This window comes from Telmatherina bonti (assembly GCF_933228915.1).
Source record: "Telmatherina bonti genome assembly, chromosome: 9".
Taxonomy (NCBI): Eukaryota; Metazoa; Chordata; class Actinopteri; order Atheriniformes; family Telmatherinidae; genus Telmatherina; species Telmatherina bonti.
This window is the reverse complement of record NC_136627.1, coordinates 16,190,916-16,218,326: the sequence shown is the minus strand read 5'-3', so window position 1 is coordinate 16,218,326 and position 27,411 is coordinate 16,190,916. Positions and strand designations below refer to the sequence as shown.

The following is a 27,411-nucleotide window of genomic DNA, read 5'->3' as shown; positions in this document are numbered from 1 at the left end:
ATTGGGTCAGTACAATTTGGTTAGTGGTCTTCGATAAAACCAGTTCTTCCTAAAATCACAGATCTACTGCCTTGTGAAACCTTAACCACTTATTTTCCTTCAGCCGTCAGAAGCTGAACAAACTAAACAGTTTTGTGTCCACTGAAGACTCCTTTCTTGTGATTCTCACAAACTGATGCTAAGAGAGTAAATGGGCTGCAGGTTTATGCAAAAATCAAACATGTGAAGCGAACACTTCTTTCTTTAATTGTATGTACGTACTATTAATTAGAAAAACCACAAGAACTGTACAATTTCCCTGAAGCACTAACTTTGCTGACTCATTACCCTTAAAATAACTGACACAAATCACACTTCATGTTACTTGTGGATCCTCTTAAAAATAAAAGCATCGACATGCCTTTGCATCTTCACCGTTTATGATAACTGCCTCTCCAATGTAGCTTTCTGATATAGTGTGCAATAGTTAGGACAGAAAAAGCAATATTTCATTATATATGTTAAAAACTGTTTAGATGTAAAAAGAGATGGATACTTAATACAAGGATTAGCAGAAAGTCTGAGAAGAGGATCAAGAATACACATTTGCTGCTTTTATCTGCATTATACATAGTACTGATTTTAATTTCTCTGCATGTACCCATGCAGCCCTGAGGAGCTCTGCAGCGGAGAGTTCAGTCCTGCGATCTGACCTCAATCAGCTCAGATTAAAGTTGTGGTCCAATGTGGGGGCCCCTGTGTGACCTGTTTGACAATGCAGCGTATCTCTGAGCAGGCAGAAATTAGTCTGAAAATACAGTTCTCATTCCTCGCCCACAAAAGAATCAATGCTCTATATGTCCACCACTGCTTTTGCAGAAGTGTATGATTGCATCTCCACGTCTGCAGTGATAAAATACGATGCCGTACCTCTGCTGAATTAAAAATCTTTTTAGTACGCCGTGTATTAGCTTGTGAAAGACAGCTGCTTGTTTTTAACTTAGCTTGAAGTTACACAGGTGAATTGAAGTGGGCCAAAGAAGGTTCCACAGACCACTAGAACACTCCTGAACACATTTATCATCTCTGCGTCTCTGCTGACTCAACTGGAACTGGGACCCTGCTCGTGTATGACTCAGTTTACTGAGAGCCAGTCCTCTTTAAACAAAAACAACACTGACTCAACACAACCTCTACTCACATGAAAAACTCTTTGGCAAACAGTCTTGACCTGTTACCTTCGATCTTGGCTCACGTACAGTCTCATATATTTGTTGTGAAATCCGTGTTGTCTTCAATGGGGCATTATAAAGCAAACAGAAAAATATTCTGAATATTATTTACATTTTGCACATCACTGGACTGTCTTTACAAGCAGCTTCAGAAACTAAAAATATGTTTATTATGGATAATAATCCCCACATATTAACTGCTATGAATGTTGATTGCAGATTCCATTTGGATAAAATGTAGCTACTTATCGCTAAATCAGTCCTCGAGTCCTTGATATTTATTTCAATCACAGCGACTTCCTAGCATCTGCTGGCAGTGGGGATGCTGTGACACCAGATCATCTGTACGTCGAGGCTTATTTAGCCTGCTGAGAGTGAGAGCGTGCTGTTTGTATTAAATTCTGACTCTGGCGAAGTGGGGGATGATTAGATAAAAGTGTGTCTGGTGAAGTGAAGCACTTTTTCACTTTACAGTAGCAGTGCCTGTGAATGAATGGACAGAGGGACTCCACTTTCTGACAATAGGACAGAAATGTCAGCTCAGAGGATTTTTAACACATCTGGGACCTGAGGCCTCTATTAGAGTCTAACTTAATCCAAAGCAGTGTGCAACACTAAAATTTGACCATTCCTGCTTTTGAATGATTAAATGACTCCACATGTTGTTATGATTGTTTGCCCACTGCAATAAGCATATAAGTTCCTCCTAAAATCTGACGCAAGGAGCCGGTTAAAGATAAAGGCAGAGGAATTAAAGATGAGCAGGTTGCACAATGCGACTCAAGGCAAAGTCACTCATTCCTTAGTGTCCCCTCTCTCTGCACTTTGTTTTGTCATAACACAATAACTGAGCCCTGATGTCTCAAAAGGTATTGCTGGAGCACTGAGGTGCTTGAAGAGAAAATTGCAGCAGCTCACCGCGGCTGGAGTGAAATACCATTTTGTCTCACTCAAGATGGATTCCACAGTGAGATTTCAGAGGACCAGTACAGAATCAAAATGGAGAAGCCAGAAAGGAGAAAAAGAAAAGGGGGCGAGTCAGTGTGTGAAGTGGACAGCATGGGAGGAGACGTCTGCATTTTGTGTCTGCTGCAGCATTGTAAGAGTTGTTAGGGCCGTTACCTATTGGAGATAAAGTGGTATTTACTGGGGAAATACATCCAGTCTCTTACTATTTTCTGATTTAACACACACACATGTGTTACCTCAAGCAAAGTGATGAATATGGATAAATTAAGGCAACATTTATAAAATACAGATGTGTGCAGAAGCAGTGAAAATATAACTGAAAAGCAAGAGCAGTGATGAACAGTGTTTTTAGCTCCTGGCCTCCTGGAAGCAGATCTTCTCCTACCAATTGTCTCCTTCACTGGCATCCCTGCAGGGCTGCTGGGCATCTCCACACACACACACACACACACACACACACACCGTCACACCCTCCCTGTCTTTATAGATTCCACTTGCTGGTTGCCCAGCTAACAGCCCTGAATGTAAACCCGTGAAACCCCTTCAGGACATCGAATCCGTAGAATCTGTTGTCGGTTCTATGTAGGTCAATGCTTACAACAGCAGTGCGGTCTCGTTTTCCTTCTCCCGCCTCTCTATTTATTCCCCCTGGTTTTTTTTTTAACCCCACAAGGTTGATTTAGTTTTGCCTCTGTAAACATCAAAAATGCACATGAAATGTGAGGATATTAAGCATGCTTTGCTGCTTTGATACATATTACTCTCCAGTGGAATATTAAAACATATCATGACTTGATATTAACATTAATGCCTAATGTAATATTGCATGTGGGTTATTTCTGTGTTTCACAGCTAATTGATCCGGGGGTGTGCCATTATTTAACGATTATATCTGCTAACACTGCAGTGCTGTCAAATGGAAAACAGGAGGAAGACTGCAGTTACAGTGTGACATCCAGTTGTTCTCTGACGCTACATAACCTAAAGGAGGATGCATCTAATTTGTGAACCCACACACTGATAAGCCGTACTGCTTGTCAGTGCATTTTTAATGGGATTTGGAAATGTTTATTTGGTAAACAATTTAGGACTAAATCATTAATAACAATTTTTGCACATCTGAATGTTTTTTAATTATTGCTTGTCCTTCATCATTTATTTTTTTAAACAGATGTGTTTCACAAGAAAATTTCAGTTATGCTGCTTAAACTCCTTTTTTTTTTGGGTTGAATCCCTCCTATGGCTCACTTTAGTCATGCATTAAAAAAATGCATGCATTTTTTTTTTGTTTTTTTTTTTGCTGGTTGAAATAATTTCCACCTGATGAAAAACTTCTTAATTTAATCAGACACACAGGACTATACCAGTCTTAACTTAGTTTCAGTAATGGCATGTACATTTTATTACCAGTTCTTTAGGGCAAAACTTATTCCATGACCATTGATACAAAGACTTAATTTGTTTTTGTCCATTTTTTTTCAGACATGCATAAAATGTTGAGCTTACTGTCAATCATAAGGCTCTTATGTTAAATAATAATAATTTTCTTTCTAATTCCACAAGAGACATACCCTCTTATCTGCATTGTTATTCTTATCTGCCGACAGATATTGCCTAAACAGATTTCTGGTTAGGTCATTTTAGGCCAAATAACTTTCGAGAGTGACGTGATTAAATATAAAGTCCTTTAGCTGACTTATTTTGAAGTAATTGAGAAAATACTGTAAACGTTTGCGCACCAGTATTATTTTCAGGTGACAAAAAGCACACTCCTTAATGACATCACGCCGCATGCTTTCGTGAGAGGCTTATTTAACCTCTTCACTCTTTTATGTTTCAGTCTTTTTTTCAAGAAGTATGTTCCTTTTTTTATTCCTCTAGAACTTTGTTCCAAAGCTTTACATGTTCCTTTTGGGTGCTTTATGTCTTTTTTTTTTATGTCAAGGCATAAGTGGAATTTTGTTTCTACTCGATAAGCGGTTAAGAAAAATGAACATGAAGTTTTTTTGTTGTTAAAAAGGAAAGATCTATGTCTTGACTTTTGACTCTTTGGCAAGGCAGATGGGGTTTTCTTCACTTTGTGCCTCTTGTAGTAAAAACTAATCAAATTAAGGATGAGATTTTATTAACTACCTGAATATTTATGGTTTTGTTGTGTAAGTTTATGCTCTGTTTTCTTCATTTCTTCCACCTGTGCAAATGAAGTAACCAGCATTCATAAAGATAACATAGAAAAATAACAAGGGTTCTTTAATCCTTTAATGCCTTTGCACTATATATTTTCTCCTGACCCAGAATTATCACCTATAGCTTTTCCTCCTTTGACTTTAAAGGCTTTCTTTGCTGTTGCCGTCTTAGCATGTGCGCCACTACACAGAGAAGACAATCTCCTGCAAATTGCTTTTTCAATCAGTTCTGACATCCGGCAGCTCCCATGGGAGTGGGAATCCGCGTGATGGCAGAGAAGGAGTTTTTTTTTTCCTTATGGATGTTGACAACACCACTCAGCCTGGTTTGATCTGCAGAATTAACATAATATTATCACTCTAACACAACTGGCTATGACAGACAAAGAAAAACTGACATTCTACATCAAAAGCTGGTTAGATTAAAGCACGTGCACAAAGACATTAAAAACTGTAAAAGGTCAAAGATGCATAAAGATACAGACATCTGAATTCATCACTGATATGTGTGCTTTATGCAGCATATTTCTATGTAGACATAGTTTGTATTGCATAAAAATTGACATATTTGGTAACTTGTTTTATTATTTTCTTGCTATTGTTCATCAATCAGCATTTTCCCCCCATGTTATTCAATTAAGCTCTGTTAAACCAGAATGATTGAATACCCTGTAAATATTTTTGTTTGCTGTAAGATTCTTATTTAACCAGCACCCCACAGAGAAAAGAATCTTTCAGCTGTGCCGGAGTGAATTCATTTCTTATGTTGTCAAGTTGTTTTGATTCCACTTGCTCTTCTTATCTGCTCCAGGACAAAGATATCTCATCACATCCACGGGAGCCTTGTATATTCTGGACGTCCTGCCTGAGGATGGCCTGAATAACTATCGCTGCACAACACGTCATCGCTACACTGGTGAGACACGCCAAAGCAACAGCGCGCGTCTCATCGTTTCAGGTCAGTGCTGCATTCAAATTGGAGTCAGTTTAAATAGATCTTATAACTTATTGTGTGTGTCACCGCCTACAAGTGTACATATGTATTCTGTTATTCAACGTGGTGACTAGTATGTCTAATCCCTAATTTAGAAGTTAAGACACAAACATCCCTTCTGAAATGATAGTTTCTCTCTTCTTCCCCACAAACCAAAATATACAGTTTATGGAACTGAATGACCTCAAGAATCAATATTGGATTATGCTGTCAGGCGCCTGGCAATGCTCACCACTAATTAACACTAAATTCTCTGCTCCTTCTAGACCCCACCAATGCTGAGCCAGCCATCTTGGATGGTTTTGACCACAGAGAGGTGATGATTAATCATCGGGTGGAGCTGCCCTGTAAGGCCTCAGGCTACCCAACACCCAAATACCGCTGGCTGAAGGACAACAGCCCTTTGGAGCCAGACAGCCGCTTTCGTCAGACCATCTCAGGGTTGCTGATAGAGAGCACACAGCCCAGTGACTCGGGAACATATGTGTGTGAAGTGTGGAACAATTATGGAAATGCGGAGGTCATAGGACGCTTGTATGTCAAACGTAAGTCTTTCTTTTTTCTCTTTTTTTTCAAAAAGAGAAGCTTTGCTCGTTTTTCCTTACTAGAAGCTTCTACAAAAGAAATGGTTTAAAAATTCCATCCATCCATCTTCTGCCGCTTTAAAAATTCCCTCAAATTAAAATAATAATAAAAAACTATTCTTTCATGTAATTATCATTTCTGTGTTTTCTACTTCCGTAGAACCCCTGAAAGCAGTGGTCAGTCCTCGAAAGGTGAAGGGCAGCGTGGGGAGCAAGGTGTCTCTCTCCTGTAGCGTGAGTGGCTCAGATGAATATGAGATCTCGTGGTATCGCAACGGAGAGATCATCTACCCTGGCAACAATGTTCGCTTCACTGGGCTTAACCGGGAGAACCTTATTATGGAGGGAATGTCGAAAAGTGATGGCGGCGCTTACCAGTGCTTTTCCAGGAAGGGCAAGATGTCTGCACAGGACTTTGTGCAGGTTATCCTTGAAGGTAAAATAACTGTAGGCTCATGGTATCTATCCACACAGATGCTGACCAAACTTCAAAGTACAACCCTGTCCTGTGTATAATCAGTGTGTTAGCAAATCAATACAGGGTTTATGCATCTGTGACTTTCCACCAACACCAGTATGACACACACACACATGCATGCTTAATCCAATACCTTATCTTGGCAGCGTTGCTTAGGCAACTGTCTCCTGTGGTCAGGGAGCCGTAAGAAGAAGATATTGATAATCTATAATCATGGGGGATAGACTTAGATTATCAGAGAGAAGCAGCAGACAGACATTTTAAAAGCCAACCACTCCTTGTGTCTGGGAGGAAAGCTCCTGGAAGAGTGCTTACAATGAAAAGCAGGGAATGGTGAAAATATATATTAGTATTTTACAACACTTTACTTTATATTATACTATATTATTATTTTGTCTTTTTGTTTTGTTTAATTTATGGCAGATTTAATTTCAATTTCAAACAGCAATCCTCATATATTTTCAAATACTATATACTAGATATAAATAGTGTATTTCTTTTACTGGTGGTATAATTTTTTTTTCCAAGTAAAGATATGTTTCATCTCACTGAGTCAATTTGATCAGACACAGCAAAGCTGATCCAGTTTTGCCTGGTGTTGGTGACAGGTATTGCTATTTTTTCTAATTAAGTGAAAAAAAACCCATCTTTTTTTTGTGTGTTTGTGTGTTTAAAAAGAAAAGTCCCCAAAAAATCCTGAACATGGCCTTTAACATACTGAGCCTTCTAAAATGTAATTTCATCAGTGTCATACATATAGCTGTATAGGAAACTGAGCTGTAGGAAGAAACTGCTTGATGTGTTTCACATTGAACAAGAGAATTAAGATGGTGCTCTTAATTATGTCCACCTGAACAACCACCTGAAAAAAGTGTCATTTTCATTTCTTTGTCAGATTTGCCACTTTGGTACAAATGAATGTATAATTTCTGCAACTTCAAAGAAAGAAAAAGCCATAAGCCACAAAACAGAAATGTATTTTTAATTAATAAATTAATGCTCCGGTCCCTAAAAGAGAGCCTATACTAACAGCTTAGTTGGCACCCCCCTGTCAAAAAAAAAAACGAAAAAAGAGAAATAGACGAAGACTTTTACCTTTTAAGACATCTTATAGAGTATTCAAGTGGATTTCTAAATTGAATAAATAAAGAACAAACAGCAATACTCATATATGAGTCATGCAATCTCCTAGCCATTGTTTTAGATTCTGCTTTGCTCACCACACTTTAAATCAGTTTTATTTCCGTTGTTCCCAAACTAAACAGACTAACATCATGTCACTGAACACTTGCTCAGAAGGAGCCTCTGTTTTATTCACCACGATGCTTCACTTTGTCCTCTTATGCAGATGGCACTCCAAAAATCTTGTCCTCCTTCAGTGAGAAGGTGGTGAACCCAAATGAGCCAGTCTTCCTGGTCTGCAATGTCAAGGGCACGCCGCCTCCCAGGTGCTCCTGGTCACTGGACGATGACCCCGTCATCAAAGACAGCCACCACCACCTGGGCCATTACGAGACCCACGAGGGCCACGTGGTCAGCCAGCTCAATGTCACACATACCCAAGTACAGGACGGCGGGTTGTACCGGTGCACGTGCAGCAACTCGGCCGGGGTCGTGTACCACCAGGCTCGAATAAACGTAAGAGGTGCTTGTCAAATCAGCTCCTCCAAGAACAACAATACACATACCTGTCTGTGTCAGTGAGTGACAGTTGTTTGGGACTGAATTACCAAATACATCAAGCTTTCTTGTAGATTTTCTGCTTGCTTCCTTCCAAAATAACGATACAATGCTAAGTCGTTTTAGCTTCTATTCTAAATCTTAAACCCTAACACGTCTGCGTCTTTTTTTTTTTATACCATAAATAATTGCTGTATCACTGCTTTTCCCCTTATTTTTAGGTCAAATTAATTATCTTGGTTGGCTCATATGCATATCTGGACATAGTTTTTAAATAGCCAGAGGAAAAATACCTTTCCTCTGTCTGAATAGATTAATCCGTAGTGTGCTTGCGTGTGAGTGATTATTCATCTGCGTCTGCACGTATTTACTCAAACAGCCAATTCAACTCCTCACAATCAGATGTTAAAGCGATATCTGTTTCCATTTTATGAGACACAGAACGAGGCTCTGAGTGTATTACATTTTATGAGACACAGAAGGTATTACGGTAGCATTCATGCAGTGGTATTTAAATGTCTCCCTTCAGATGGTTCGCCCATTTTAATCTGCTTGTCATTTCATCGCCTTCTACTAAGAGCTGCGTATTAGGTCTTCTGGTACAGTAAACAACAGCTGTAAACAGCAGTTCTCTTGGATATTTGGTGGTAGGTCCCATGTGTGAAGCTGTGTTGAAAAAAATGTTATGTTTACCTCGTAGATTTACTGAAAAGCCACAAATTCATTTACAAAAACACCCAAAATGAATCACTCCTTACTGCTGTTGTGATGTGATGTCAGCTATATCTTTATTTTCTGTCTCCTTGAAGGGCGCGCCAGCATTCGTCCAATGAAAAACATCACAGCAATTGCTGGAAGAGATGCGTTTGTTCACTGCCGTGTTATTGGTTACCCATACTACTCCATAAAGTGGTACAAGAACTCTGTACTGCTGCCATTTAACCACAGACAGCGAGCGTTTGAGAACAACGGCACTCTGAAGCTGAGCAATGTACAGCAGGTGGATGCTGGAGAATACAACTGCAAGGTGATGGTACAACCCAACAAGATGGATTCCCAAAGTGTCCATGTTCGTGTGAGAGGTGAGTACATGAGGCTGGAGATTATTTGTTATTTAAATACCTTTTTGGGTGTAACATTATACAAACACTGTAGAAACTGCTAATATTACACATCACTGGGAAGAGGATCATTGTCAAGCATCCTTTATTTCTGATATACTCTTGTATTGCAATTTGGGAAGACAGCAAAATACTGACTTTTAAGTATGACCTTGTTTTTGATATTGCATCTAATTTTTTGTTGAAAGAACAGATTACTTTTGAGGAATGAAAAACTGAGTTAACACTTAGTTCATTTAGTTGTTTACAACTAAAGGTCTGATAACATAAGACACTAAATCACCTTACTGGAAGAAATTATATCACTAAATACCAGATCTGGAAATTAGCAACTTGGTATTGTGCAAAATCTGATCACTTGCCAATCCAACCCACACTTTTGGTCAGTTTATTAAAGTATTTATTTAGCAGCAACATTTTGCAAACAAGCCAAACCAGGAAACCTGAAAGTTATTACACATATCAGCACCCCAAAGCTCACAACTGTCAAATAATGTATTTCATTTCTTAGAAACACATTTTAACAAATTTAACTATCCTGTACATGTTTGTATGAATTGTAGGGATCTGTTTGATCAAATCTTTGCCCTAAAAGCAAAGCATCATCTTGGGGGACTTTAACAAGTGATGGTGCCAAGCTGTGCAAAATGGCCTTTTGGAGACCCTGATCTTGATATTCATGATCATACTGAAAGTGTTTTTTTCTTTTGTTTGTTTGCTGTGGATTTCCTTTTTTTTTTTTTTTTTTTACCAAGCCTGAAACTTTTAATTTTGGCTATTTGCAATCTTTATTTAAATAGATATTTGCACATATCAACAAATCTAACGTACCATTTACTATCACTACAAACATATTCAAATAGATCAAGTGGTCAAAAAAAAATACTAATTTTAATATGTGGATGCAATTTTCAAGTAAAGTCCAGAAAAATAGACACAGACCTCAATGGTAAACTTTTAAAATAGTTTTTGACCTATTTAGACCTGATGCAAAATGTTTGCTTTTAACACAATGAGTGTATTTTTCTGGCATTCAACTCTTGATTTTCATTTCTCCCTTAGTTGACATCTGTCAGTGTTAGTGAAACTTGACATATTTTTTTAGTTTACCTTTTATCAAAATTCGTTTGGGTCTGAATTAAGACAAATTAATGTGGAAATTTGCCTCCCAAAGATCCAAGAATTGCTGTAACTTTCAACCAGTAAACTGTTGCAATGAACGTTTGTCAAGCATTTGTTCCAGTCAAAGGAGAAGGGCTGGTTTTTACCACTGACAGGTCCATATTCAGACTGCTGTGACTTTCATAATATACAGAAATTAGCCATCTGATATGGCTCCTGTGCTTGCTGTTATGTGCCGACTGACCAAGCTTCCACTGTACTCTTTCTAACTATAAGCAAAGCATGATTAGCTATGGTTCAACATGTGGGATTCCTCTTATCCATGGATATTCACAGATTTTCTGAGTCCAGCATTAAATAGTCCCACTTTTCAAAGCAATAATTTTCCTCCTTTGTAGGAAGTAGAGCAGTGATTATCATAGGGATTTCAGCACTTTCCTGAGTTGCTCAGTCTTTCGGTAGAGTTGACCTGTCGGATTGCATTGTTGCCAGTTTTAGCATTCTTACTCGATACTTGACCAGTTCCAAATATTTTTGTCCCCATTAATAATTTAGAGGTGTTTTAAAATACTTGAAGGAGGGCTTGTTAGAAAAAAAGAGTAACTTTTACACAGTTTCAGTAGATCACATTACAAGACCTTTCATATGTGGTTATGTTGATTTTATGTGTCAAGAAAAAACTTACATCCAAATTCAATACTTTCATTTGATAGAAGTTGATGTTAAAAATAACTCATTTTTGCAGTGTCTACACACAGTAGCAGCAACATGCAGTAAATAGATGTCATCAAACTTGTAAATTAATCTACCAGATAGTATCCCTAAGGGCATAAGTGCAGTTTATTAAAGCTGTATTATTGCTGCATGATATTAAAGGGTTGAGTGACTGATCTCCACTGAGATCTTACAGCTGTAGTAGGTAATAGTAAAAAGGGCTTCCCCATTATGCCTCAATTTCCTTCCCATTGAACAGCATGTTGTTACTGTAATACCCTTTCCCATGGAGCGGGGAGATGGAGGGAGAAAGAGAGTGATAGTGAAGGAGAGAGTGATGATATAAAGCAACTCTTCCCAGTGGTGCCGTAGCAAGCGAGTGCAGTGAGTTGTTAATTTACTCCATGCATGCTTAAAATGCAGAAGTGGTTTGGGGGATCCCAGGAGTCCATTATCTCCACTTTGTTTTGAATTAAATAAGCTGCTAAAGTGCTGCTCATTTCAGTGTTGTTGGAACTCACTGGACACTCACATAGATGACTTGTGCTATATTTTCCAGAGAATACAGCACAAGTTATTTGAATAGGTTATTAATTTGCAACAACTGTGTGATTACATAATACAGGATTTCTTACTGCATGGTACAGTAGGTAAACACATTCTCCAGAAAATATGCTATTATTTAATAACACAGAAATGTTGTCATGTTTAAATCAAGCAGTGCACATCTCTAAAGAGTAAAGTCTTGTTCAGATTTCTGGAACTGCTATTCAGCGGTGATGCATGAACACGTCTACATGTTGTAGTGTTTTGTTGCCACTTGAGGGCAGTCTGACAAATATGTGGAACAGTCAAGGTATGGGCTGCTTGTAACCATGGCGGTGCTTTCGCTGTACTCTGCTTAAGAAAAGTCAAAAGTCAAGTCGAATTAAATTTGCTGTGTAAAGTACATATAAGTTATGCACAATGACTGATTAATCTGGTAAAAAAAAATGCTGGACTGTGGTCTCTGAAGGACCAAAGCTGGATACCCCCTGCCCTAGTTGATCAGTTGTGACCCCAAAGTCTACCTGATGGATCCCAAAACACCAACTGTGAGACAGTAAAAAAAACAACTCCTAAAGGGGATTCAGCTGGTCAGCAACTCAAACCTGGGTTGTTTGAGATGGTTTAATATTTGGCCGCTGTCTAATGTAAGATTATCTCTGCTCATATGTTTCACACAACCTCAATTAAATGAAAGTAAATACATGAGTAAATAAATTAACCTTGTTCCAAATGATGAATTATAAGAGAAGGTATTTATGAAGCATGATGGTGGGGCTGGAAGATTCATATTGAGAGTGTTATCGTCTTACTCTTTTCTTCTTCTCCCTATTTGTAACTTATTTAATGTTATATATAAATAATTCAAGACTGCATGTCAGTAAAAAAAATACTGGATCCGAGTCGTAGGAAAATTATAAAGTTTGCAGGATGGAAGATCAGTGTTAATCATTTAAGATGACAAAAACCACAAGCTCATTTCTTTTTAACTTGAATCAACTTGAATTTTAACTTGTGTGTGTTGATTTGCCTTCTTGTGCTGAAAAATCTGTGTTACCATGAAAGAAATTACTGCGAAATGTTTTAAGATCATCTTATCTTCTTCTAGTTGCTTCTTCAAAGAAAGTTGGTGAAAAATTCATGGATTTACTCTAACAAAAAGAATAAATAAATAAACAACAAAAAACCATTCATCCTTGCCAAAAGTATTGATGAAACTAAGGTGGCCTTTGACACTCAGTTTTAGATTCACATTTTATCTTTATTCTTTCTCTTGCTTGCAGTTCCTCCCTATATCCAGCCCTTCGAGTTTCAGCGTTTCACCATTGGTCAGCGGGTCTTCATACCCTGCGTCGTCATGTCAGGTGACCGGCCATTGGATATCACATGGCAGAAGGATGGACGACCAATTCCCGCCAGCCTGGGTGTGACTGTCGACAACATCGACTTTACCAGCTCGCTGCGAATTAACAACCTGACACCTGACCACAATGGCAACTACACCTGCATTGCTCGCAATGAGGCAGCCGCCGTGGAACACCAAAGTCAGCTAATAGTTAGAGGTGAGAGAGCACATAGAAACTGAAGACACCTTGTGGACTACAATAATCTACAAGATGGGCGCAAATTTTTCTTTCCACCGTACCCTTTCCAAAGCTCCTTTCTCCATCTGAAAGTGCGAAATCTCAGAAAAGCTGTTTTCTCTGTTGAAAACAACTAAACATTCAGCATCAAAGTCAACTTATAGATATTGTGCTGTCTTTTATATTTACTTTTTTTTTTTTTTTTTTTTTTTTATCCATATACAGTTCCTCCACAATTTGTGGTTCAACCTGAGAATCAAGATGGGATCTATGGAAAAACTGTGACTCTCAACTGCTCTGCTGAAGGCTATCCACCACCCACCATTGTCTGGGAACACTCCAAAGGTACACAAAGCCCATTTCAACTAAAATGCACTCCCATATTTAAAAATGTGAAAGTATTTAAATTATTACAGGTATAATTTTGCCTAGAGTAGTAGCTACCTTGTGGACAGATGATTTGAGGTCCATTTGCTTCACACATATCTTATATATGTAAACAAAATGTAAAAAAAAGAAAAATTTAAACAAAAAGATTTCAGACTGCAGGGTTTCAAACTTTACCATTAGAACGGACAGACAGACAGACAGACAGATAAGACGATGGCAGGTGAGTTTAGCCACTTGAGCAGGACAGATGAAGATGGGTCCCAGATGTTCGCTCCATCATCCATATAACCTGGGATGAAAGCTTTCTCCAACAACTAATGCAGAGTGCTGTGTGTATGTGTGTGCGCTTGGCCCCAGGATCAAAAGAATGAAACAATCAGATGTGTTTTCCATCCTTTGATGGGATTTGTGTGCGCGCGTGCCTGTTGTTGGGTGTATGAGAGACAAACAGGCCTCATGCCTGATTAGCTTTGTCTGAACAGTCCTGAGTGGTACAGTAACAGACTGGGTGACATATTACATGCATACAACTGTCATGTTAAGCGTGCTGCTGTATTCAGAGCCTGTTACTGATGCACTGAGAGTTACAGAGTGCCAATGCACATGTTACAAGCTCAGAGATCAGAAAACCTGTCGATCAGTCCTGTGAACTATGACGCGTCTCATTTAATTCAATTCAATTAAATTCAGCTTTATTTATATAGCGTCAAATCACGGCAATGCCATCCCAAGACGCTTTACAGACAGAGGGGAAAACATAATGAAGGCCAATTCATAATAGCCTATATAAGGAAACCAACAGATTGAGTTGAGTCCAACTCAATCTCCCATCCAGAGCAAGCACACTGGCAACAGTGGGAAGGAAAAAACTCCCTTTTAACAGGAAGGAAACCTCCGGCAGAACCCGGCTCAAGGACAGGCAGCCATCTGCCTCTGCTGTGTGGGGGGAAGAGGACAGAAAGACAACAGACAACAGGAACTGCTACTCCCGGCCAGGGAGACCTGCTGAGACAGGAGACATACATGTTAATGATGCAACACTGTTAGGGGGGGGGGGATAAAAGAGAGAGATAAAGAGAAAGAGAAAGAAGCTCAGTGTATCAGGAAATGTCCCTCAGCAGTCTAAACCTATAGCAGCATAACTAAGGGATGCTAACCATCCCTAGCTATAGGACTTATCAAAAAGATAAGTCTTCAGCCTAGTCTTAAAGGTGGGGAGGGTGTCTGCTTCCCTAACACTAACTGGGAGCTTATTCCATAAGAGAGGGGCCTGATAACCAAAGGCTCTGCCTCCTGCTCGGCTCTTTGAGACTCTAGGAACCACAAGTAAGCCTGCAGTCTGCGAACAAAGTACTCTGCTTGGTATATAAGGAACAATGAGGTCTTTGATATATGGTGGTGCCTGGTTGTGGAGGGCTTTATATGTACGGAGAAGGATTTTAAATTCTATTCTAGATTCAACAGGCAGCCAATGAAGAGAGGCTAAAACTGGAGAAATATGATCTCTCCTGCTGGTTCTGGTCAGGACTCTGGCTGCAGAATTCTGGATCAGCTGAAGGCTTTTCAGGGCATATTTAGGACAGCCCAGTAATAGAGAGTTACAGTAATCTAGTCTCGAAGTAACAAAAGCGTGAACCAGTTTTTCTGCATCACTCTGAGACAGAATGTCCCTAATTTTGGCTATATTACGTAAATGAAAGAAGGCTGTTTTAGTAACCTGCTTAATATGTAGGCCAAAGGACAGGTCCGAGTCAAATATTACTCCAAGGTTTCTCACTGTAGCACTGGAAGCTAAAGTAATGCCATCCAGGTTTATTACAAAACTGGAAAATTTAGCTCTGAGTTTTTCAGATCCAATGAGAATTACTTCAGTCTTATCTGAGTTTAAGAGGAGAAAATTTCTAGACAATTTAAGAAATGTGATTGGCAGGAAGTTGACGGGGAGTTCTGTTGGTTTTCCCAGTCTGCATGTGTGTGTTGAAGGAGGATGGAGAGTCAGTGAAAAGCTGATATTAGTGCTGTTTTTGGATTGCTGCAGAAGGATTGCTGTTTTTCAACATTACCAAGGACAAACAGTATTCAACAAACCACACACACCTTATACTGATGACTGTGTCAATATTTAATTAGTATTTATAGTTGGATTATTGTTATTAGATTGTTAAATATTGAATGTAAACTAGAGATGATCTCGAACAGTCTGTGGATCTGCTCATTTGCAATTTTTTGAGACAAGCTTCACCAATCAGAAGCACCACAAGGTTCAGTTAACCAAGCTGTAGTTTGGATTTGTGACATGTGTGTATATTTTTTCCAAACAATTGTACTTGCTCTAAAATATACTGGTGCATTCATCAGTCAGAAAAGTGGTAAAGTGGAAACCTGAGAATATCTGCCCATATAATTAACTTCCTTAAAAGCAGAGACGGGGATGACAACAACACCCAGAGACAGACTAGGCAAAAAAAAAGAAAATCTGCCCAGTAATTTAGGCTCAGACTGGCTCATGTCATACACGCCACAAATCTCTTCACACATACATATCATATCTTCTTTCTTTTGTCCTTCCTTCCTTCTTCTTGGGTCTGACAGGTAGCTGCATCCACTGGCACAGAATCAAAAAGGAATTTGAAGAATCTGACTGGTTTATCCTGGGCGGTGGGCTGCAGATCAGCATATTTTAAGGGCAGGTAGCCAGAAAAGAAAAGTCCTAGCTGGCTATTTGAATGAATTTTTAGGCAGGCAGAATGAAAGGGGGTGGTGTTAGTTAGCCCAGTGTTAGTTTGGCAGCTTATCTACTGAGTTTTATTGACCAGTCAGAACAATAAATAAACTGTGTCATCCCCCAAAAAATATACCGGCCCACCGGGTCTGGCATCAACTGAAGTTCCTTGTAATGTCCTTGTATTAAAAGTATTTATGCACAATAACGTCTTTACTTAAAGCTGTTTATGAATCCACAGTTTGACAGAGACAAATAAGGAGTCAGAAAAAATCTCTTATCTAACTTCTAGTGGACATCTTGGAACCTCGACATGGGCTGAAAACTGAATGCAATGCGAGGAGTCTTGGCTCTTCTTCTGCTTCTTGTTTTCCCACATCAATCTGTCATCGATTCAAACATGCGCATTAATGTCTGTTTTGATTGCATCACACCAGCAGCTCCGTCTTCGGTTTTACTCAGCAGATGTTTAGTGATATAAGGATTTAGGAGTGATGTTTAGAAACATGTTTGCAATCCTCCCTAAATCTACCAGGCTTTGTCATCAAATCTGTAAACACTGAAGCATGGTCAAATTAATGCATGTCCTCACACACACTCACACCCCAGGTCATCTTGTCGTTTGGTACAATTCGCTGCTTTAGCTTCTTTCACTGTTTTCTTATTGCAGGTGTGTATTGCACAGGCTATGTTAAACTAAATGTTTGCTTTCAGGTTTTTCATAAAATCTCTATGTGCTTGCATCAGGTGCTGGTGTCCCCCAGTTCCAACCCATCCTGTTGAACAGTGGCTCTCGTATTCAGCTGCTGAGCAACGGCTCTCTGCTCATCAAACATGTGCTGGAAGACGACAGCGGTTTTTACCTATGTAAAGTCAGCAACGACGTTGGAGCTGATGTCAGCAAGTCCATGTACCTCACCGTCAAAAGTAAGACCATGCATTTGATCGTGCACACATCTTTGTTTGTGGTTTCTTTTGCTTTTCTTCTCCTAAATTATATCCAAGTAATACCACATCTCATGTGGTATTATTTATATATTACAATATATTGTAACATTCCTGGAAAAATATTATGGGCATGAGATAAACAGCAAAGAAGACACAGATTTCATGTTACATATATTCAAACTACCATGATATGGATCATTAATTTAATACACGTTACAAGTAATAGTAATAAAAAGCAGGTTCTTATCCTGTTTTTTGAAATTGCGGAGCAGAAAGATGACAATGCATGCAGCTTCTTCAAACCTTAGTAAATCTCAACATCTCGATTTTTTCTCTCTGTGTGAGTCAGCTTTTGCTTTAGTGACTGGTGCAGGAATGTCTTGTCTAAAGGGCTCCTGTCTCTACTGTGAGCTACACTAGCATGTAGCTCACAGATTCAGGAGTGACTCTTCATTTTTATGGTCCTTGGATGTGTGCAGGGCTTATTTTCCCATTTCTACAGTTATGAAACGAGAACACGAGGCTCCCTGCTGATGGGCATCCATCTTTTTGTTCCTGTTCTCTAAAGCTTTTTCTTTCATGTCTCAGTCACTCAAAACGTTACATATGGAAAGTTGTGCATGGAGAGAAACACAACGAAGGCCAAACACCATCATAAGTGAGATTTTATAGGCTAAAAATGTTCCCTGTCAGATACTGACCTCTGACTGGTCTGTGAAAGAAAATTGTTTGCATATAACTTTCCTTCTGGGTAAATCAGCATTCTTTTCTCTCTTTTTTTTTTCCCTTTCTTTTGTTTTTAACATCTTTTGGCATGCTTTGGATATTTATGTGTCACTGTAATTAAGCCTTGCAGTGCATAAAGCTGGGAGGCTGTCAGTACTGCCGCAGCAGGCTCAGAGACAAATATACTGTGTTTTCATAGGTCAGTTTTCTGACTGTGGCTCCCAGTTGCTATGCAGCAAGTTGACCTATGGCTGTTCTAACATTTTTTTCTTCTTCTGCATTCTACCATGCAGAAAGCAAACACTGTGGCTGTAGCGCCCGTAAACCCAGCTCTCAGAAGCATAATAAACTGTAAACTTCCATTCAGAAAAAAATGGCTTCACATAGATACACTTAGATTGGTTTTTAGTCTGTGTTATCGTCTAACCGTAACAATAGTCGAATGTGTGAACACTGACCAGGAAAGCTGGTCTCTCAAAGCTTCTGCTTTATGTCGTACACCTCTCGCTCATTAGGGAATATTCATAAAATTAGCACTTTAGCTGAGTCATTTGTTAATTCTAATTATCTTTTTAAATATCTATTTATTATTTAATTTATAATTAACTTTCTATTACAAAAAGGGAACATTTGACAGCTTGCTTTACTCTCTAATATGAATAAATCATCATTACGTCAAGTTGGGCAGGATTGTGCATACATGGATTAAATTTCACTTAATAACAGTTTAATGGAAGTAACTCCTTTCATCTCATAGAAATTGTCTTTATATAATATTAATTACAAATAAAAAAAATGATAATAAATGAACTTTTGGAACTTTATTTTTCTTATGCCCTTTGACCGCTCATACCTCCACACAGTCTCGTATACTTACCTGATCTAATCTGAACCATTGTTCCATATGATATATTCTGACATAAGTCTGGGATTTTTTTTAACAAACCAAATAAAAAATTCACAAAATATTAATGAGTTATGATTAGTTAATTTTCAACAACTTACCAAGTGTGCAGCTGCTTTATCTGAACACTGAGTGAAGTAAAGTTATAATGTCAGAATCATTCTTTGGTATAGACTAATTACTACAAACTATGGAAGTTGTCAGTGGGAAGGTTTTGCTTACAGAGATGTTAAAACTGACAGATGAAGTGGCCTCTAATGATGTGTTTAAGTTTGACTGAAACAAATCCAATTTGTAATTGAGATAATGTTAATTCACCTTCTGCATGTTTTAAAATTGCTTTTCTAAAAGGTTGCTCAACCGTTAAAAGTATTTCACTTGTGATTCATCATCCATAATAACATATTTCACACATTTGAGATCATTTCAAGTTATTTTCTTCTTCTGTTTACTGAGCTTTCGATAAGCGTTTGTTGCTATAAAGCAAAGCAACAAAGCAAATCTGAAGAAAGCCATACTTAACCTCTTGAAGAAAGTTTGCACCCATACAACTTAAAGTCACTTCAACCAGTGAACTCAGTCTGCTAAACATAATATGATTTTGTTCAATTAATTAAATATAAAGAATTCCAGCAAAATCCTTGGTCTTTCAACTTGCCTAAAAATAACAAAATACGAGATATAGCTATCTGTATTTTACCAAATAGAGTACTGAATGTTTTTTTTCATTATGCGTCTAAGTGTTCTGCTGATATGTACCTGCACAGCAACAGCTACTAGCATCCATCCAGACTAGTTTCCACTGCTGCTATTTAATCTTTGATTTTGATCATGACAAAATGTTACAAACAATGCAATGCCTTCATCATTATCCTTTATTCTTTAATTTTCTATTTTTTTATTCATTTCTTTTTTCCAAAAGGGAATATTTACAACTTTTTTTTACTTTCTAACATGAAGAAATCCTTTGACTTTTAGTCGTATATATGCCAGTATGAATACTGACATCAGCACTGTATGTCTATAAACTAATAAAGACTGATATTAATTCATGTAATTTGCACATCAATCTCCAATAAATTCAGTTAATTAAATGCTGTTATCTTAAAATTCTAACTAAAAAAGTAACGATTAAGTTTCATTTGAACTGGATGCAGTTTAAATGATTTTTTTTTCACAATGTTACTTTTTTGTCACAATGTTACTTTAAAGATTTACTTAAAAGAAGAGTATTTCTTGATTCAGTTAGCTTTGATACAGCCTTCATGTCTGTGATAATACTATGTCCTGTTCCTTAACCACAACTGGCTGCTTAGTAATGACATGCTGGCTCAACTTCATGCTTTTCACTTTTCAATACCTAAAATGTACTTGTGCATTCAAGAGGCTTTCAATAAACGACTACTTACTCGCATGAGTGGTTTGAAAAAGTGAGACCATTACTGTATTCGTACTTACCAACACCATTAAGTCTGTAGACTTTAGTTTTTCTGTTTGCATGTGCAGCTACGCATTTGTTGTTACTTATAAGCATAAATTTGTTTTCATACATAACGAAGGCTTTTTTTTATTATAAGCATGTGTTTGTGTTTCCATGCATAGTTCATTTTGTGTATTCTGCTTGCATGCAGTGTGTGCAGTTGTGTGCAAGTGTGTGTTATGAGACGTTCGAACTCTTGAGAGCATTTCTGCCTCATTTAAATCAGTCAATACCTCAATTAGAAGCTGCTGTTGGGCTCAAGGGAGAAACAGTCTGCATGTTTCTTTGCTTTATTTGCGCTCTCAGTCTGTCTTTGTTTCTCACACATCCAGCAGTGAGAGAAGGTCTAAAAGGCAAAATCGCACATTATCAGCTTCATTAAAGCCTTTTAAAGCCTGGCTGCTGTGTTTGTATCATCCAAGTGTATTAATGCAACCAAGATTGTATACTACTAAAAGCAATCTACACCCAAATGTTTAATCTAAAAACCACAAATGAATAAATTATTTTCAATGTTATCATGTCTTCATTTTATACATTAGCCTTGTGGATGCTGTACAGTGAAAATCTTGTGTTTCCAGAAGAATATTTTTTAGCGATTTAAAAAGCTAAAGAGCTTGACTCATTTAAAAAAAGCTCTTTTTACAGTTTAATCCTAATTAACTTTTATCCACATTGTTATTTCGAGTAGCATTCAAGTCGCCTGTCAGCCTAACAATCATGTGCTTCACTAAGCCACTAATCACAGTTTATGAAAACAACCCATCACATTCAACACAATTTTGTTTTTTGTAAGTAACACTCTCACTACTGTGAGAACAGCTCGGATCCTGGAGGGCCACAATCCTGCAGGTTTTCCATGTATCCCTCCAACACATCTGACTCAAATAAACAGTCATTGTGCAGAACTTCAGAGGCTGTTGGATGCATGTAATGTGAGTCAGATGTGTTTGATCAGGGATACATCAGAAAACCCGCAGGACGTCGGTCCCGGAGGACATCGGTCCCGCAGGACATCGGTCCTACAGGTTTTCACTGTCACTCAAAGCCAAAAAAGGCTTGTCTGGTTTAGCTTATAGGCTGCAACTGTAACTGCAACTGCATCTTTAGCTCAGCACCAAATGATGTCCATTTAAGACAATTTAAACAGAATCATTGAAAAGTCAGTAAGATATGGGAACAATTTGCCAGTCATTTTTCTGTATCCAGTTTAGGGTTGCAGGAAGAATGGAGACTGTCTCAACAATTAAGAGGTACACTCTTGACAGGTTGCCAGTCTATCACAGGGCCAAAACAGAGAGACAAAAAACCACTCATGTTGTTTTTACAAGACTAATTTGATCAAATTTAAATCTTTATACTCACAAATAACTACATTTATCTCTTCACCATGCAAAGATGTCTCAGTTGTACTTTTTTTTTTTTACAAAATACTTGTTCTGACTGTGCTCTTGGTTACTCTACTCAGTGGAAAGTCAGACACTATGAGGATAGCGTGACAATGTGATCTAAGGATATAAAAAGGTCCATCTCTTTCTATTTATCTTCCATCTTATACTTCTATTCCTCCCTCTTCTCCTCTTTGCACCCTGCAGTCTTTGTTCCCTTCCTTTCCTTCATGTTTCTTACCGTCAGTTTTCATTCTTTCCCTTATCTCCTCTCTCTCCATTTACACTTCCTCTTCTACCCATCCGTGTTTTATTACCAAGCTCTGGTAATATTGCTAGATATTAAAAATATACATCAACTGAGCAATTACAGACTATCGAAAAGAATAGGTTTAGCCTGAGGCTCTGCAAGTGCTGCATGGTAGATGAATTGAGATGAGATGAGGAGATGAGAAAGCCTCACCTTTGCACGAGGCGCTGAAGCACAACCAAGATCAGTGCAGATTATGGAGCATGCTAGTTTCTGCCTCCTGTGTCATGTTTCATTCACATATGTGCACACGTTATTACAAGGTCAGTAAAAAAATGAAACATCTGTCTTTATAGGTGTATTCATACATTTGCATTTACAAATATACTGTAAAGACATGTAAATAGTTCCTTCCTTGTGTCTAATCATTGTTTGTACTGTCTAGAGTTCTTTTGACAAGCAATCATGATATCCGTATTGATGCGAACTTGTTCCCCAAAGGCCTCAGATTTAAAAGCTACTGAGGAGACGCTGTTGACAGGACTCTCTTTAAATTCTTAAATTGCAAAAACAATCAGCAATTTCTTGTGCAGGGACAATGAGTAAAGGAATGACGGTGTAGAAAGCAAGGGAGAGGGCAGGGCTGCAAGGGAATGAAGGATAAGGTTTAAAGTGGAACTTATGTGCAAATCATGTGCATTTCAGGCTAATTTATTTTTATTTCTGAGCCCAGAAGGGCTGGGATTGATTATTATTATGTCACAAATTGCTGTATTTACTTCAGACCGACCCTCTTCGTAGGCTGTCAGATCAGCCTGTGGGCAAAACGAGTGGATTGAGACTCTTCCGCATTAAGCCCCGCCTCCCGCCACTGCACTACATTGAGAGCATGCACCGCACCTGCTTTCGCCGTCATTGTAACATCTCATAAACAGAAGGATTAGGCTAATATGAACTCAATAAAAAAAAACCAAAATATAATGTCAACACATAGCATACAGCCCTACATGTTAGAACCTGAATCAGACCCTGAAAACGAAGTGGAAAACAGCAACCCACAGCAACGAATGATGTATTTGTACATGCCCTTGTTAACCAGTAGAAGGTAACCAATCACCGAACCTTATTCCCCGGGACGTCACAAGGATTTCGAAGTAGAAAAAACTTTCTAAAACGACACGTTTTTCGTCGTCATGGAAACCGAACAGAGAGAGGGCTGGAACTTAAACTCAAACTCAAACATGTGTTTAGGTGATAAAAATAAGTGCCGTTCACATGTCTGATGAGGATTCAACACTGTAACACTTTAGAAAGCTCAGAAAACTCCAATACCATAATAGCATCCCTTTAAATGTTGCCAGTCCCAAGTATGACACAAATAAAACTACACTGACAGTACATGAAGATCCACACATGCACACATAAACACATGCAAGCAGCACAACATTTATTTGTTTATTTATTTATCTGGCAGCTTCAAATAAGGAAGCGTACTGTGGAAAAGACAAACATACTACAGCTTATACTGTATATTAGCTAATCACAGATATGTTTAACATCCATGTGTCTATACTGTACATCCATTCTCAATATTCCATCCTCAGTATGGTTGTGCAGAGTTTGAGTCATCCAGGTGATGCTGGACAAGAAGTAAATTACCTGCTGTATCACATAATATGTCATAGTGTTAACATGAAGACAAAACATTGCATACTATCCATAATTCCACAAAGCTTTTCTTAAGTGCACAACATTATTAAATCGGTAATTTCTCAGTTCCTTTCCATTTAAAACAGAAAAAAATATTTTTTATGTTTTTACTTGTGAATGTCTATGTATTCCCAATTTTAGTTGATTTTTGTAAACAAATGTTTTATTTAGGCCCAGATTGAAAATATTTAAAATGCTCCACCTCGTGTTTTGTCCATTTTCAGTAGAAAGAGACAGATCAGAGCTGCTGCAGACATGCCAGTGGAGAACACACAGAGCGTGCAGAACACAGTTTGGTATTGACCTGCTAAAATAATCATGCACCTCCATGGAAAATACACAACCTTGATGGTAGTATTTGTGTCTACAAATGTCAATATACATAATTTTAGCTTCACACATTTTCACTCATAACATCCCAAATGTTATGATTTTATGACTATTTTATAACAGTTATAAAATACCCGTCCACTGTCTTTATGTCCATCTGAGACGACCTGGTGCAAAAGAAAATTCTAGAGACTTTCTGAGCAAAGCTGATATAGGGCAAATTTTTTACATCTTTACTTTGGGGTTTACATTTCTGGATGGAATAGCAAACTGTGTCAAAGGAAAGCAGTCCAGCAGAACACACTATCATTACATAGTCTGAGGCTCTTAATCACCTTTAAATTCCCAGATATCCAGAAAATTTAAGTTTGTTGAAATATAAGTGCTAATATAAGTATTACGATGAAAAAAGGTTGATCAGGTTGTCCTGTTTGTGGATTATTACGGGCACATATAAGTACTTTTGCAAAGTTTTAATGTTCGACACATTAGGATAATGCAAAGAGCAGATAAACACACACACACACACACACACACACACACATACACACACACAGTGTGTAAAGTATAATAAATGTCTTGTTATAATTAGAATGTCAAGTATTATAGTTGACTTGTGATTGTCTAACCTTCCAAACACACTTTATTGTCAAGCAGTAACACACCAGTGTCTGTATAAAGCCAAACTAAATGCAATTCAACCCACAGGGTTATTGTGTATGTGGAGAGACAAGTGTGATATATATATTTACACAGTGTCACATACCTCTTGTGTACATGTGTCATTGCCTCTGGTGTAGTTTGTTGGTTGCACTTGCATTCCTAGTTTTTTTTTTTTCTTTTTTGCTGATGTTGCTTCTGTTAAGTTTTTTTTTTTTCTATCAGTATACAAATGCACATTGCTATGCCAGCACCTCTGTATTTGCAGGTATTTGTGCATCTATGAATGACAAGAGTTGTACGTGTCCTTGTGCGTGCATATATGTACACACTTGAAAGCGCATGTGCCTGTGTGAGACAACAGTGCAGCCAGTGGACTTGTCTACTGTGTATGAATAATCAAAGCGGTCCCTCTCATCATTAAATCATGACTATCCTGGTGGGAGCCTGAGGAGGGAGATAGAGGGAGTGAGTGAGGGATCATAGTTAGCGCTGCAGGGGTACATGCTCTCTCCTTCTCCTCCATCGTGTACTGTGGCTGAGATGTGTCATGAGCACAAGTGTTTTCTGCTCTCTGTGCTCGCCCACTTAAGCTGCCCCAGACACAGCCACTTGCAAGCACACACCCATACATATGCACACACAGTAAAACATTCCTGCTTGCAGATATGTTATTCAGGAGGGCACAGACAGTCACACTCTGACTCAGACACCCGTATTGCTTTGCTTCTTGGAAACAAAGACCTCAAACCACAAGTATCTGCTGCATGTACCTGCCATTACAGTATAAATGTCAAAATCCCTAAAATAAACATCCTATCTTAAGATGTGGTCTTCATAGGGTAAGAACTATTCATCCCTGTGTCCTTTTAAAGAAAACAAGAAGTTGATTATCTGTCTAAGTTGCTCCAGTCAATTATTTTTGAGAAACAAGGACCCAAATTACAGTAAGTAACTTCTACAGTAGGAGTAAACAACAGAGAACATTAAAAGGCAATTAGGATTTTCCCAACATTAAATACCATAATTTGTATCAAAAGCCTATTACCTGCCTTTCACTACATCAGATTAACAGCAAAGTAGAGAACACAGCAAATAATGGGTGAGACACTTATCTCAAGTTAGGACACCACTCAGAGGAGATCCAGACAAGACTATAGCCTGGAATGACCAGAGAAATGCGCAAATGTAAATTCATTTGAGCCTTTAAGGTAAATTGTTGTAAAGAGGTATTATCAAAATCCTTCCATAATACTGCTGGAAGTATTGGGAGGTCTTTAACTCATCATAGCATCAAATCATGTGGTATTACACTGAATAAAATACCTAAAATATATCCTGCTCAAATATGCTTCAGCACCGTTACCATGTAAAGCGTTTTTCTAATGTAATAGGAACACGCCTCTTCACGAACCGGCTCTCAGTGCGTTCAGGAGCCGCAACACAGCAGCTGGTCAGGAAAGACGAGGCAGACAACGATGTGGTTAAAAAATAGTAATTCATTACAAGATTACAAGAGTGCAAAGTCTAAGCACACATCTGTGTTGTCAGAGCAGCCGGTGGAAGTATAGTATATGCACGCACTTCCGTGTTGCTGGCCAAATGCATGACACACGCGTTTAATTACCATGTCCGGAAGGATGACATGAATAACAACACAAGTTTGTTTACAATGTCAGAAGAGTCCAAGGCAAGAGTTTCGAGTTTTACAGGTTTCTCCAACTGCAGCACATCAGGAGCTGTCAGCAACACAAACGGTGGAGAGATGCTCTTTTATTTTGTGGCATTTCCTGTCATATTTACAACTGGAACCACTGTTGCTTCTGTTACTAGTAATGAATGTATTTCTGGGCCAAAGCTGTATCAAACAGTAAACCTTACACGAGCAGCATCAGGTAAACAACAGTTCCGTCAGCAATTTGTCAGTCCTGAGGAGATTGAATAGAAATCTGTTTTAACAAAAAGATTAAACTATTAAATTATTTGCACAACAAGTAAAGTACAAATAAAATAATGTATTGTTGAAATTTCATTCTGGGAGGATAACATTATTAGACTTGTTCATGCACACAGCTCAACATCAGTCTCCTGCGGTGCTCCTGATTGGCTGTGGCAGACTGAAATTAAACATTTTTACTGCCAATAAATGGCTCAAGGTTTAAAATTAGACAGCTACATAAAGTGGACATTTAATCAAATGTTTAAGTTGCTTTTGTTTTTCTGAAAGCCTCTCACTGTCAACACTCTTCACTCATACAGGCAGAAGATTATTTCAACTGTTTTAAATGCTTTGTAATGTGTCTGATAATAACTTCAATAAGATCCACATTAATACAGACCAATGCAGGTGTTCAGTCTAGTCAAACTGCATGAGCTAATATGCTTTAATCCAATTCAGGAGCTTCCCACTTTAGAGATCATTATACCCTGAATAGCACCCAAAAGTCTCAGAATTTTACAATCAGGAAAAAGCTTCATGTAAGTAGAGAGAAAAAGACAGCTGAACGAAGCTGTGTGTGTCTATGTGAGTGCAGGTTGTGGGTGAGCCACGCTGTTGAACATGCGCGCGCACACACACACACGGGCTAGACGTGCTGCTAATGAGCCCGGTGTGTGGTTACAGCGTAGAGCCAGACCGGCTCCACACTCAGACTGATGGGAGTTCACGCAGGAGTCACTGCTTTTTTCTCCATTCCTCTGCCTCATCTTCAGAAG

General features: G+C 38.4%; 1 protein-coding gene across 3 annotated transcripts in view; it reads left to right on the top strand.

Annotated features, from left to right (window-relative positions):
- The window catches only part of dscamb (Down syndrome cell adhesion molecule b), a gene marked incomplete at both ends in the record, with an annotated part of 117,928 nt that overhangs the window by 68,626 nt on the left and 21,891 nt on the right, over nucleotides 1–27,411 (top strand). For all 3 annotated transcript variants that reach the window (XM_079246937.1, XM_079246938.1, XM_079246936.1), the window contains 8 exons: nucleotides 5,178–5,324; nucleotides 5,627–5,905; nucleotides 6,105–6,380; nucleotides 7,771–8,067; nucleotides 8,912–9,184; nucleotides 12,889–13,167; nucleotides 13,414–13,533; nucleotides 17,048–17,227. In XM_079246937.1, the coding sequence (XP_079103063.1) occupies nucleotides 5,178–5,324; nucleotides 5,627–5,905; nucleotides 6,105–6,380; nucleotides 7,771–8,067; nucleotides 8,912–9,184; nucleotides 12,889–13,167; nucleotides 13,414–13,533; nucleotides 17,048–17,227 (1,851 nt within the window). The remainder of the gene's footprint in view (nucleotides 1–5,177; nucleotides 5,325–5,626; nucleotides 5,906–6,104; nucleotides 6,381–7,770; nucleotides 8,068–8,911; nucleotides 9,185–12,888; nucleotides 13,168–13,413; nucleotides 13,534–17,047; nucleotides 17,228–27,411) is intronic.